Here is a 14438-nt window from a genome sequence, read left to right as displayed (position 1 = left end):
TGTGTGTGTGTGTGTGTGTGGAGAGAGAGAGAGAGAGAGAGAGAGAGAGAGAGAGAGAGAGAGAGAGAGAGAGAGAGACTCTTCATTTTCTCAAAAACATGGGCTCATATTGGCTCTTCTCTTATCTTATTAGGCAAAATCTCACGAGGTTCCCTCATGAGATTCCCTTTCTTGAAGGCCAAAACTTTTAACCCTACACAGATTGCGTGATCAAGAGTTGAGCCCAAGCACTTGAGCTCATAGTAGTACAAGTTATTTACATGTAAGCCACTCAAACAACAACGCTAGTGGCTGTTTTGCAGGCAACCCAATTAATTATATAAAAAAAGATCCCCTTCTCTCTAGGTCTTTGCTATCGCGCATTGTTGCCTCCAAGTGCTTGCGGGTGTCTGTTCCCCCTCCTGCATGTGCATCGCAATCCAAGCCTCGTCTCACGTCACCCTCATCTGCCATGCAAATTGTGCATGTTCTTCTATACCTTTTACATTTTAAGTAAGTGTAGCATTTAAAAAATATTCGCCCTTGCACGATTTTATTTGATTTCTGGCACATACTTGCTACCCTACCCTAATGGCAGCTTCGATGTTTTATTCAATTCATTCCAAGATTCCCTCGGATCACTGCCAACTCTACTAGTAGCTTCTTTGTTTTATTCAATTCATTCCTAGATTCCCTCGGATCACTGTCAAAACTGTGTGTCGGTGACAACCAAAAACCACCAAGCTTGATTTGAACTCAAATAAAGGCACCCGGCCGGCATCCCCTACTCACTCAAAATAAAAAAATGCATTTGGGGGAATATGCCCCGTCACGTCCCCCTTTATCTCTCTTCCTCCCTTGCATGAATGTTTGTAGGCCAGTCTCTCTCTCTCTCTCTCTCTCTCTCTACATCTCACAATATCTGCAGTCTAGTCGCCCTCTTCTTCACGTGAGAAGGCTTGTAAAGGAAGGGGAGGAACCTCGAGACAAGGAACGACAGAGGTGGTTGCAAGGTGCAAGGGCAGACACGATTTGCATAGGGAGGTAAGTGTACTATTTTGCGAGCTTGAGAGAGAGATTAAGAGAAAGAAAGAGATAATAAGGTGAAGAATCACGATGGCCTGTTAAGGAAATGTAATGTAAAAGTAGATGAGGGTTGTGTTTGTAGAATTTTAGTTTTTTGCAAAAAATATTTTGAAAGGTTGTAAAGAGGGTATATTAAGCAGAGAGTAATAGATATATGGCTAAAGGTGACTAATAGGTCAAGTTGTTTCAATGGTAAACAGAGAGAAGTTACTTGTTGACCAAATTTGGCCAAACTTGGAAGTTTAGTTGTTGCTTTTTGAAATAAATGTTAAGCCAATCTGATTATTTCAATATAGGTTGGAATTTTAGAGTTAATATCCACATTTAAATGACACGAAAGTATGATAAAATGACATAGATCATTGGATTATAGAAACATTTTTAAGGAATGATGGGCCTAAGTAATTTTGTGTGAAAATTTAAATTACTAATGATAATATTTAATAAAAATGATACTTATTGAAGGCATTTTTCTTCTTGCAACATTCTCTTGATACAAAAGAGAGAGGGAGGTGGGAGATTCTATTTGCCTATGCCTTATGAAGTGTCCCTATCTTTGCTTTGCAATGAGAGAGAGAGAGAGAGAGAGAGAGAGAGAGATTCTATTCGCCTATGCCTTATGAAGTGTCCCTACCTTTGCTCTGCGCGTGCGCACGTGCACACACACACAACGAGAGAGAGAGAGAGAGAGAGAGAGAGAGAGAGAGAGAGAGAGAGAGATCCCTAATTGGGGGGCATGGCCTCCACATGGCCTGCCCGCCCCTTCTCATTCCTTTACCTCTAAATCTCCTCAAGCATCTTCTTGTTATCTCCATTAATGGGCCACTTTCTTATTTCCTTCTATCTAGTACCCCCTACTCACAAATGGTTTATATATTACGAAGGGCCCTACTTAATAATAAGGTAAAAGGTGCACATTGCACATCTACATTTTGAAACAAAACAAAATCAAAAGGAAGTAAAATAAAAAGACAGATTTACAAATTAAAACAAAAAACAATTTTAATGCTTATGTATTACAAGAAAAGATAGATTTAATAAGCATAGAAAACAATAAAAGAATTTAGAGAAATGAATTTTTTTGACATCTTTAAATGAAAGGACCCTTATCAATACCTCACACAGTGTTTGAAAAAGCCTTTTTGCCTAAGCAACAAGTTTCTCCTTACACAGGAGCAAACTAGAAATACTAGTAGAAATTTTCAAACTTGAAGATGTTTGAACGATTTTCTAGTATATTTTCTTTGGGTTTTTTCCCTTTACCATCCTTTGCAATTGGCTAATCTTGATTTTCAACCACCTCAAGGCTAAGCTCAGGCACACCTTTCTTGAACGTTGAGGTCCTCACATCATGGGTTCAAACTCCTATGAATATATTGTTTAATCTTTTGTTCTCTAAAGTCTTTTTCAAGCATGCCAAAAAAGTAAATGAAGCTTTTGTATTCACAAGACTTTTGATTCCTCATAAGGACACTTGTCTTGCAAAGAAAATTGAATGACCTTCACCCTTTGGGTACTAAGGCCTTTAGGAGACGTGTGTCCCGTGACAAGCTCATGCCCTTGGAAAACTTAAAACCCCCCCTCCCTCCGAAAAAAAACAACTCCGGCCTCACAGAGACCTGTAGTGGCGAACTACTCCTCCCAACACCTACAACCGTAGCAACGTCCACACAATGACGAAAGGAGAAGAGAAGGGAAATCTGCCTCTAGAAAGCCACAATACAGAATCCTGGCACTTCATGTGGAGGGCCTCATTGGTAGGAAGATCCTTTAAAGAGATGCCGAGTCCGTGTTGGACATGACAGAGAAGACAAATGTGAGTTGCATCTAGACATCGTGAGAGAGAAACAGACTGACACAAAGAAACAGAGTCGGTGAGAGAGGGAGAGAGAGAGAGAGAGAGAGAGAGAGAGAGAGAGACCCCCGCCCCAAACTTGTCAACCGCCGCTCCAAATCTCATCGCTGATTTTCCCTACCCCTGCTATGTTCGCCACCTCAACCTCACTAGTATGGCCGGCTGTCTTTGACGGCCTCTCTCTCTTCCCCTCTGCCCCTCACTCATATAAATCGAAACTCACCGGATGCAGCAAATTTTGACATGTGGCACTGAAAAACAGTCTCCTTAATAATATATAGTATAGAAGTATAGATGGTTCTCCACGTTTCGTCCAACGACGGACATTCCGCTCAATCTGCTTTTTTCCCAAATAGACCACCCATACATGACTCGACTACGTAAATTATGTATTTAGTTTTGTTTTGAAGCTGCTTGCTTCAAAAGGACACGGCAGTGCTAAGTACTCAGTCACAGGTCTTAAACATGGCGGGCTTCTTGTTGGTGCTGCTGCTCTTCATCACACCAGTCGCATGGCTGCTCTATCGATTTATGACAGCAGATGGTAGATACCCCTCTTCTCTCTTGTACGTCCTTCTTGTTTCCATGCATACTCCTCTATACTCAGCACATGTTTTTGATCTGGCAGGTGATCTCACTCTACTCAGACATGGCCCTGCACTCCGAAAAGCAGTTGAAAACAAGGTGCTTTTTGTAACTACACTCCCACCTATGGAAGCCATGTAGGAATAGTTTGTCCTATTTTTGCAATGGAAATGTGTGAAAACGCCGGGAAATACCGAGGCTTGCAATGTCTTGAACGGAAGTTTACTCCTTTGTTTGTGAGGTGATACCATTGAATCCTGGGAGGCACTTGACAAGGTGGTAAAAATGCTGCAACAACACTGTATTGAAAACAATAAACTGAACTTGAATAATACAATAGACAAGAGGCACATAGTGGCGGGGTTTCACTCTTAGAGATACTGGCCCCTCAACTAGGCGGTATTTCATTATTTAATCGATGAATTGTCGCGGTTATAATTGATCAATGTATCATGGGTTTTGTACGGTCAATACTGACATTGAAATTTGACCCTTGATTTGTAGCAAGAAATTTGGGCCGCAATTTTAGTAGCATGTCAATACAAACTGTGGCTACATAGCGTGAAATTTGGGCCTTATTGTTGAGGTTCAGGTGTTCTACTCCGATCCAATTGGTTCTTGCTCTGCTCTTCCCCAGGTACGGTCATTATACATCATCATTTGTGATACCACATGCTTTGAGAAGACCATCTCCATGCCAAGGGTGCACATCTCATGCATATGGAATCCATATTAGGAACATAGAGGACCTTGGAAGTAGGTACCCCCCTCTTTCGTCTGAGATAGGCTCCAAAGTACTCTCGCTGCTAATAGGTATAGCCTATTTGTCGTGATGAAGTTGGAACCGCAATGCCTCCGTATGTTTGATATGATCTTTGTAGACAGTGTCCCCATAGTTGTGAACCACCGATATCCAAAATCCAATCTCAAGAACCTCGGAGATTAAGCAATCTCTCAACTTCAATGTCAATGGAGAAAAATCAAGGGATAGTCATCTCTAATTTGATAAAGGCTGGTGAATTTGTTAGAGCTGAAGATTTCCCTGTGTGCTTAAGCAATTCCGTTAATAGCATTATAAAGTTTTGGAGGCCATCTCCTTGGTTTCCCACCTAGATCTAGTGAGACAGGGCTTCTTCGTGGCTACGTCCGGCAGCCCCCTTTCTATCGCTAGAGAGCTGATACAATGGTCCTAAATGCTGAGATGCTAATGGGATCTTGTGGTAGATGCTTGGATCTATGAGGCTAAGGGCTGAAAATGCAAAACACTAGGGAACTATTGGGATGTGCAAACGACGACGAGGCTATAGGCTGACCTGCTAATGCTGATGTTGTCAAAAAGCGTTGGCTGATCTGAAAACGCTGATCTGATCTGAGTTGAATCTGAAAAACTCTGGGCTGATTCAAGTCTGAATTTGAAATCGCTGGCTGAGGCTGAATCTGAAACGCTAGAGGTGCTGAGGTACTGCGGGTACTGGTACTTGTATTGCGGGTACTTATTTATGGTTGAGAATCTGATGAATAGGTAGGTGCAGTAGGTGGTGGTGGAACGTAGGGTTGAGGTGCAAAGAGCAACGTTAGTGGTACTTCGGGGGTCACATGCGGTAGTTCTTGTGAAGCCATATTCCTGAAAATGCCCCCCCCCCCCCCCCCCCCCGGGAGACATCTCGAGAGTTCTACCGTGAAGAGGTAATCGGTTGATTTCGAGAAGGGTTAGATGGACGAGAGGAGTAAATCAGAGAAGGTTGGGGTGGCATAAGAGGGTTAGCAGGGGAATTCAAGGTGCCCAAATAGCTGTGCAAAGATTCCAAATCAATCCTATCATCCGTCGGTCGCTGTTTTTGTTGTTCAGTTAAATATACCAATTGTTGTACCATGTACTTGGCATGTGTCGCCAAGGTGCCTTTGAGTGGATGGCCTTGGTGGATTTCCTCCTTCGATAGTGTGATTTCTTGGTGCTTTGCCCATGTTGATAAAATTGTGCTATGGTTTGCAGAGGGCAACTGTGCTTTGATACTACTGTAATCACTTCCGACGAGGGACCGGACATAAAAACAAAGATAGCTGCAAACTCTACACTTGGTAATACCGTAACACTTCAAAACACTTGAATAACTGGGAGAGAGACGACACGACTTGGCGGAGTTTCGAGCCCAAACGCACTGGCTCCAAAGACTTATGCCCCTTTTGGTATTTCTTTATTACTATTGCTAGCAAATTACAACTCTCGAGGGTCCGAATCTCTCTGAGACTTTGCGTCCTGATGCCCTCAAGGAGTGGCCCTTGGGCACTTATAAATAGTACAAGGGATGCCAAAAGCAAAGCCCCAAAAGTTTAGGTCCTAAAAGCACTTGACTCCTAAAAGCATCTGCATCCAAAAGCTAGCACCCATAGCCAATGTAAAAAGAGGAAATTTGTACAGCTGTTGCCACGTGTCATGCTCAATGCAAAATGCGGAATTTTTGTACTGCTGCCACGTGTCAGGCTCGGCGTTAAACGCGGTGGTCCGTACAGCAGCCATGTCAGCATGCTCTTTGCAATTTTTGTGTGTGCACCTTTTGATAATTAGCCTTGCTCGACAGAAGTTTATAAGTTGGCTGAGGGTAGGATTAAAATGATAATCCAATTTTATACCTTGGGCCACTCGTCGCGACTTCATAGGTTGGGATTTCTTCTATTTCCTCTTCTTCTTCTTGGTTTTAGGCCTCTCGGTCGATTCTTGCAAAACTCAGTCAAGTTAGTTAAGGTCAGATAGATGTCCTGGCACCATGCAAATGACATTTAGATGTAAATTCCACATAGAGAGAACTGATCATGGCACAGAGGATTCCGGTTTTGACCAAGAGATTGGCATGGACCACCTTCCTAGGGAGAGTGAGTCTGTGACAGGCCAAACAAAGGCATTGATCCGATGCGTCTATGGCCTCGATGCAGAAACCCTAACCCTAAAACCTATCAGAGCTGGGAGAGTTAGCGGACGCGAACCCTTGTGTGATGATCATTAGTCGTGATTTTGAAGAGGAATGTGATGTAGAAGATGCTTACATTACTTAGGTACTAGAAAAATTCAGAGATTTGGTGCCATGAAAGCTACCGCCTCGCTTACCTACCAAGAGAGAAGTGGATCGTCGGATTGAGTTGATTTGGTGGACTTGTTGGCTAGTTGGGAGAGTTGTAAGAGCTTATGAGATAGTTGGGTGTAAATTGTAATAGGGTTGGACACCTAAGCGAGAAATCAATAGCAACACAGGAAGAGATACTATGATTTTGGAGAGAGAGAGAGAGAGAGAGAGAGAGAGAGAGAGAGAGAGAGAGAGAGAGAGAGAGAGAGAGAGAGAGAGAGATTTGATTTGATTTGATTTGGTATTAACGTCCGCGGGGGGACCAGAAATGACCCATGGGACCTCAAAGTGATACATAGTCTCCCCTCACGGGGGTGTATGGTGTGGTGTGTGTTATTCTCTTTTTGTGTTCCTATGAGTGTCTTTTGATGCTCAAGTATGCGGGTGAGGTATGTTCCGAGAGCTATAGGGGAGGGGTCTGTCTTGGATAATAGGTCCGCAAAGGTAGAGCAACCGCTTGGAAGTGGTTGAAAATTAGCCCGGATGTGAGCGTATGTGAGCGTATTCTGGGCATTCCAATGTCACATGTGCTTCATCTTCGGGAGCTGGCATTGTACATGATGTGCATATCCGTTTAGAAGCATCAATTTTCAGCCAGTCCTCTGTTTCGATTTTTAGCATATGTGACCTTGTGCGCATCAAAGAGATGGCTCTTTGTGCCATGTGGGGCATGGGTGTTCGTATGTGGGCCTGGGCTTTCATTGGGTTTGTGCTATAGCCTTCCCAATACTTTGTGTTGACATGCTTGCAATAGTATTCAAATTTCGAGCGGTGTTGCGTTGTCTTCCACTTGGTGTGGAGACTATTTAGTAATGCAATTTCTAAATTCAGCATGTGTTCTCCCTCCTTGCCCTCCTCAATAAGCATGTCCACATATGCCTCTACATTCCATTTAGCGAACCATTTCTTAATGTCCTGTATGAGGCTCGATGATAGAAATTTGCTTTTTTTTGTCTTTTGCGGTGCACATCCCGTTTCCCATGCAATGCGGGGGATTCGAGTAGTAGGCATCGCTTTGACCTTCATGATATACGTGTACATTTTTTGCAATGCTTTCATTTCTAGTGGTCTCTTGCCTGTCTCCAATAGTAGCACGGAGTATGGTGTCGTCTTTTTGACCCCCATGTGTTGACATAGAAACTTTTTCTGAATTTTTTCAATTTCATTCCATGTGTGGGCTGAAATGCTTGCTCCCCAGATTTCCACTCCGTAGAGGATGGCTTGCACTACGCATGTCTCAAAAATGGTTGCTTTTATCTCCCATCTTTTTATGCTCCTTTGTGTGCACATGTTTTCAAATTGATAGTACTTGGCATGGCCGATGTCAATTCTATTATGTGCGCATTGTCCCCAAGCATAGTTGCACGGGATATCAATCCCCAAGTACTTGAAACTGTCGACTTTCTCAATTTGTTTCCCTTGATACATGAGGAGGGTGTGGATATCCATCTTACGAGTCTTTACAAACATGAACTTTGTTTTGTCTACATTGATTGATAGACCCACATTTTCACAAAAAGCATGTAACGCATCGACCAATTTCTGTAGAGCTGTAATGTCATGGGCGAAAAGAGCCACATCGTCTACATAGATGAGCATGAGAAGTGTAAGCATCCCGATGGCTGGTTCATCCCCTTCTAGTTGAGGGAGGAAGCTTTCTATTTGATCAATGCACAATCCAAAAAGAGTAGGGGAGAGAGGGCATCCTTGTTTGACCCCCATGTTGCTCGAGAAAGCTTTGGACAGCCCTTCGTGCGTTTTTAGTTGACATATGACTTTGTCATATAGACGTGCTATCGCACTCCTGAGATGCATCGGTACTTTTATGCATTCCATCCTTTTCCATATACCCATTCTCGGGACCGTGTCAAAGGCTTTGGTGAAATCTACAAAGCAACAGTATAATGTTTTTCCCTTTAGCCGACTCTCTTCCATTAATACCCTGAGTGAAACAAGGTGATCAATGGTGCTATGTTTTGGTCGAAAACGTGCTTGTTCTTTTGCTCGTTTTCCATTTGTCTCTGCCCATGTGCTTATGCTTTGTTCTAAGATGCTTCCCAAAAGCTTTGCCATGCAAGATCCTACCATAATGGTACGGTAGTTGGTAGGCTGATTTACATCCCCTTTTTTGTAAAGTGCTTTGGTCCAGTTCTTTTGCCAATCCTCGGGTAGCCCTTGAACAATGGCTTGGTTTAGCATTCTATGTATCCACTCTTTGGCTCTCATACCTGACCATTTAAGCATTTCTGAGTTCAAGTGTAGTATGTCCGGAGCTTTCCCATTTGCAAGTTTTTGTATGTCTTTTTTAACCGTTTCGGAATCAAAGTGGTCTTGGGCATGGAGATCGGTTTGCATGTGTGGCATTTCTTCCGCATTAGTATGCACATATAGTTGTTCCACATACATGTACATGTCATCTGAGCTTATGTCCCCCATAATGTCATGTCTCCGTCCTTTTATTTTCAGCCATTCCTTTTTGGGATTTTTCTTGAAGTTGGCTATGGCTTGTGTCTCCGTGCGTAGCTCATAGTTTCTTCTTTTCCGCCTCTTGAGATTTGTGTAGTCTTTTGATAGAGTTTTCCATTCCGTGTTCGTTGTTGACAGTGCCCGCAATTGTTTTTTGGCATACTTGCACTCTTCATCAAACCATGGGTTATGCGGTAGCCCTTTAACTGATTTCCTCGCCGATGCGTTTTTCCCATTGTTTGTTCCACGGCGTCACATAGAGCTTGTTTGAAAATTGGCCATGTTTGTTCAATGTGTGATGGCATGGGTACATGAGCAAGTGCATTGTCTAGATGTTCTGCATACATTCTTTTCTTGTCCACTTGCATTTTGTATGTCCATGATCGGGCATGGGGCTGTTTTTGTGCTTTTTGAGTGGGAACTTGTAGCCATACATGGATTGGGGTGTGGTCCGAATTGGGTGACCTCTTCTCAATCGTAAAATTACTTACAATATGGGATGCCTCATATGCAATCAATACATAATCAATAACACTCATGCCTTTGTTGGCCGTGTAGCATGTGCATTCTCCCGATTTTTGAAACTTACTTGTTCCATTGATGGCGATTAGTTGTAAGGATGTCATCATACTGAGCAATGCAATACCTTGCGGGTTTGTAATGAGATCTTTCGAACATCTCTCCCATGTGGGATCTAGTATCTCATTATGTTCAAGCATTGGAGGTGTCATGAGATCCACCATTTGCATTTGCGCATGTGCTATGCGAGCATTCATGTCCCCAATAAGCATAATCATCCCTTCTTGTGCATAGGCATGGATATCGGCATACAGATCTTCGAAAGGGTAATTCTTCTCTACATTGAAGGCACCATAGAACGGTGACTCTCTATGGGGGATGTAGCACCCGGCAATGAACATAGGTTTAGGTTTTGTGTCAAACTTGATCCATATGTACCGGTTATGAGCATCTGTCTTGCAAATTGTGATCATTTTTCTGAGTTCCTCTCGGTATATCACTGCGACTCTTCCTTGTCCCCTCATTTTTGTACATGGCATCCATAGGGAGTGTGTGACTTATCCTTCAATGTGTGGTATTCTACATGCATCATGTTGCCATGTTTCCAATAAAAAGAGAATGTCGGCTTGTGGTAGGACTTCCGTTAATCCTTCTTCTTTATGCCACGGGAAGCCTCTGCAATTCCAACTTGTCACGTGTAGTTCCGTGAACCCATGGGTCTCGCATTGTCATTTTGTTTCCTCTTTTGCTTACCCTTTCGTGTCCGCTTGGGCTGTTTTTTTGTTCATGCGAGCTTCGTATGCTTCACGTCTGGTCTTTTGTTGGTTTGGCGTTCTGTCTTCACTGATGTATAGTGCGCTATCCTTTAAGTAGATGCGGGGGTTTTCGAGGATAATAGCCCTCTTGCGGGCATCCAGAAGTGTGCATACGATTGCCCGATTTGCTTTTGGTTTCTTCTTGCCTACTCGATATGCACCATATACCACCACATCATGCATTCCGAAGTTAGTGGAGATCATTTCCGTGATGTTGGTGTTCAAGGTAATGACCTTCTCGTTGTCGGATTCGGGGATGCCCCGTATCACGATGTTCATTTTTCTTTTCTCTTGTTCGGTGTATTCTTTGTCATCCTCATTAGCATACATGTCTCTGTTCATTGAGGAAGTCTGAGGCATTGGTGTGTTTGTCAATGCATCTTTCCAAGAGCCCACATTTTCAGATACATTCATTTGCGCAATCTTTTCATCATGTGTGGCTAGCGTGTCTTGCATTGTAGCTGTGTGCTTATCAAGAGCACCCTGGAGAGAGAGAGAGAGAGAGAGAGAGAGAGAGAGAGAGAGAGAGAGAGACGAAGCGATAGAGTTCCGCTTTGAGATGCACTAGCCCCAAAGATTGGCGTCCCTTTTGGTATTTCTTTCTTTATTGATGATTTGCAAATACAACAACCAAAGAGCACCTCCTCTACATTCTGCACGATGTAGAGTTCCAAAGAGGCTCAAGGCTCGTATTTAAAGGCCCAAGGCCAAAAAGCATCAAATATGCGAAATTGGCGCCCAAAGGGCAATTTCCTAAAAAAATGAGATTTCCCTAAAAATCCACTACAAACTCCGAGATGGATGTACATGTGCCACATTATCATATTTTGAGGTTACAAACTTGTCTAACTTGATTTGGCCACTTTTGAGACCTTAGACCAGGTCCTCTTCAGCTGAAATGCCATGTCATCATGTTTGTGACACACCCCCTCTTGGATGAAGAGTAATCGCGCTTGATTGTGCATGCAAAATAGATAAAGGACAAAAACTAGCTTAGTAGACACTGACTCTATGCACCCATGCACTAGACTGCAAATTTCTAGCACTTGCACAATGACATTGGTCACTTAACAATCACATCACATTCACATATTATCTCCATCGAGATCTCAAATATGAATCATGATCATTGTAACTTCTTTAGCAATCGTTATTGTTTGACAGGCTCGCTGCTACTCCTAATAGCCCTCCCTATCCCCATCGCCCTGTACCTGCCTCTCCCCCCTCGCCATCGCTCTCTCCTCCCTCACGCTGCGCGCTGCCCTAGCATGCGCTGCTGGCCAGTACCATCCAGCCCGCTCCCCCCGTCCCTTTGCTTGCCAGAAAACCGCCCCTCCCCCCCCCCCCCCCCCCCCCCCCGTCCCCCCCCCCCCGTCCCCCCATATTGCTTGTGGGTTGTTCTCAGCACACCAGCAAACGCTCCAACACTTTCGCCGTTCGCCTTCTTCCATAGTAGTAGACACGTTACTTTACCTGCTTGTAGGCTGTTTTTTCAGCCTCTAGGTGAACGCCTCGACGCCAATGCCCTTCTCTTTACAGTAGGAGACACATAATGACGGCCCCTGCTTCACCTCAAAGGGACTCTACAGAAGCCCCCTCGCCCGACACCGCGGAGTCGACCCTTTGACTTGTTCTTTCGCCAAAAGAGCAAGCGAGCTTGATGACCAAGGTGGAACGCTTGCAAGCCACCTCGGTTACCTGCAAGATCATTGGTTTTCGACCAAGCCGTGGCGAGGTTCGGGATTTGCTTCAGGCCCTGCTCCTCTCCGATGTGGGCAAGATCACCGATGTTCAAATCCTCGGGAGAGGATATTATCAGATAGAGTTCGAGTCTCTAGAGATGACGGCCAAGGTGATATCGATGAGCCAGCTCGGCATCCAAGCAGCTCAGCTTACTTCAGACGATGGCATCATGGTTTCGACCCTACTACAAATGTGCTTGAGGAGGAGGCCGACTCGGGTTGGCTTCCTAGGCCTGAGGAGGGAGTACCTCCCTTTATTTCCTAGGATTGGTTCCATGTTCGAGACGGTTATGGAATCATCGCGCACTGCAGCTTCAGTTGTGGCCAGGGCCGCAGGTTTGCCTATTGTGCGTGTTCTTGTTCGCGACACTCCCTCTTGAAGGTGATACTGTTGCCTCGGGTGAATGGCAGTTGGATCAGACAATGTGTGGAGTATTCGGGTCTCTCGAACCAGTGCTTCATTTGCAGACGGATGGGCCACTTAGCGAAGGCCTCTCCTCGCAAGAGACCTCGACCCACATCGCCTACGCAACCCCCAAGGTTGAGCAGACCCAGATGGCAGATATGCGTAGAAAACACAGGTTGGTATCTCAACAGAGGCAAGCGATCAGCGAGCTGATGGTTGGCAGCAGGTGTGCGGCCGTCGTATTTCGGTATTTCTTTATTCAATTAACAGTTGACGATCCGTACACTTCGGCCAAACTCTCACAAAGCTGTCCAAACCTGGCAAGGGCTGAAACACAGGTTTCTGACTTGATTTCGGCAGCACAGAGGCACAAAAACCCCTGTAGGTCTAAAACACCTGTCTAGGACGGATTCCCTCGCAATTTAGGAGCTTTTTGGTGAGCTGTCACAGAAATTCAACGTGCTATAATTCTTTGTTTTTCTGCTGCCTGGTGCCCAAAACCTTGTACACGCATCCCAAGGCTCTCACGGAGCTCTCGTGGTGTTCCTTGTAGTTTAGGCGAGAAACCCTAAACCTGCAGAAAAACACAGCAAGCTGTAATTCTCTGTTTTGGATCGTTTTTAGCGGAGCGAACACGCCCATGCGTGTCCCAAGGGCTCCCACATGCAATGGGACAGTTCCTCTGTGAATTGGACGAGTTTTCACGCGAGAAAACTCTCTAAACTCGCAATCTTTCGCGATGGAACTGTGTACCTGTGGGCATTATAGAATATATGTGATATCAGGAGATATCCGCATATATTATTGGCATGCAAGCGAGGTCGCTTGCAGTATTTCAAGGGTGGGGTGTGTCACCAGGAGGTGTATTTTTCCTTCTCTAAATATGTACTACATATTTTTCTTTATTTTAGTTTTACTTGTTTTCGTGGAACCCTTGAAAAGGTGCAAGTGGACATTGCATGGCCAATGTGAAACGGCTGCGGCCAAATAGGTTTCCCACATCCGGAGTCTAGGTTGGTCAGTCTGCGATTGGTCGGGCCAGTTGGAACTTGGCAGTGAATTCCGAAGATTATGGAAGGCTGTGTGCACCAAATGAAGTTTGGGCCACTCGGTAAATCACTTACAACTTTATAAGTGAGTGGGAACTAGGGAATTAACTCAAAAAGGCAAACTGGACACTTGGCAGAAGGAGAGCCATCTGCAGGATACCTCAGGATGAGGGGGCGCCCATTTTGAACTGGGGGTTGTTTTGAACTCCATAAGTGACCTACAGTGTGTGTGAGTAGTGGGTGCTGGTTGACAGCTTTAATGGAAAGCTTGCCTTCTCCTCTGTCTCATGTAGCGCGATGATTTGCTCTCGTGCATCTCTCTCTCCGCTTTGGCACATATGGTAATGCCCCACTAGTTGGGCTACTCAGATGAATACGTACAGTTCTGGTTTTATGTGCGTTTGCCAAGGCAAGAGCCTTCTGTATAGGAACCAGATCAGCTAACTGCTAATCCCTCACAGGTACGCACAGTTCCATCGCGGAAGATATCATGAGGACGTGGCAACTGCTAAGCTTAGTTGTTGGTTTCTTTTTAATGATTATTGCCTTATTTTTAAGGCCCTCTTTTTGAAGTTGCAAATGGTCGGACATTGTATGGCCAATGTGAACATTACTTTCACTCGCAGACGGGAAGTTGGTTGACATTGGAATTCGTATAGTAAGAGGATGTCTAGGCTCAGTCCAAGGTCATGTGGGTCCCCTCGTCGCACTTAGCAAGTTGGTGGATACTAGGAAGTGAACTCGATAAAGGCATAAAGTCAAGGTGGGATTACCAACAGCCCAAGGGAAGCATCTCCTTAAAATTAGGGAACTGCTA

The 14438-nt window shown here is 44.4% G+C and overlaps 1 protein-coding gene across 9 annotated transcripts in view; it reads left to right on the top strand.

The window, feature by feature from the left end:
* The first annotated feature begins 3233 nt into the window (after positions 1-3233).
* Positions 3234-14438, top strand: part of LOC147451774 (uncharacterized) — a 155729-nt gene continuing 144524 nt past the window's right edge. For 3 of the 9 annotated variants that reach the window (XM_086517648.1, XM_086517647.1, XM_086517644.1), the window contains exons 1-2: positions 3241-3464; positions 3549-3604. In XM_086517648.1, coding sequence (XP_086373774.1) covers positions 3386-3464; positions 3549-3604 — 135 coding nt within the window. In that variant the 5' untranslated portion in view covers positions 3241-3385. Of the gene's footprint in view, positions 3465-3548; positions 3605-14438 lie in introns of all 9 variants that reach the window. The other 6 variants (XR_015188824.1, XM_086517649.1, XM_086517643.1 and 3 more) reach the window with 4 other exon arrangements.

Source organism: Adiantum capillus-veneris, chromosome 8 (assembly GCF_014529385.1).
Source record: "Adiantum capillus-veneris isolate H3 chromosome 8, ASM1452938v2, whole genome shotgun sequence".
Classification (NCBI taxonomy): domain Eukaryota; kingdom Viridiplantae; phylum Streptophyta; class Polypodiopsida; order Polypodiales; family Pteridaceae; genus Adiantum; species Adiantum capillus-veneris.
Note: the sequence above shows the minus strand (reverse complement) of the source record. Positions and strands in the feature narration are given on the sequence as shown.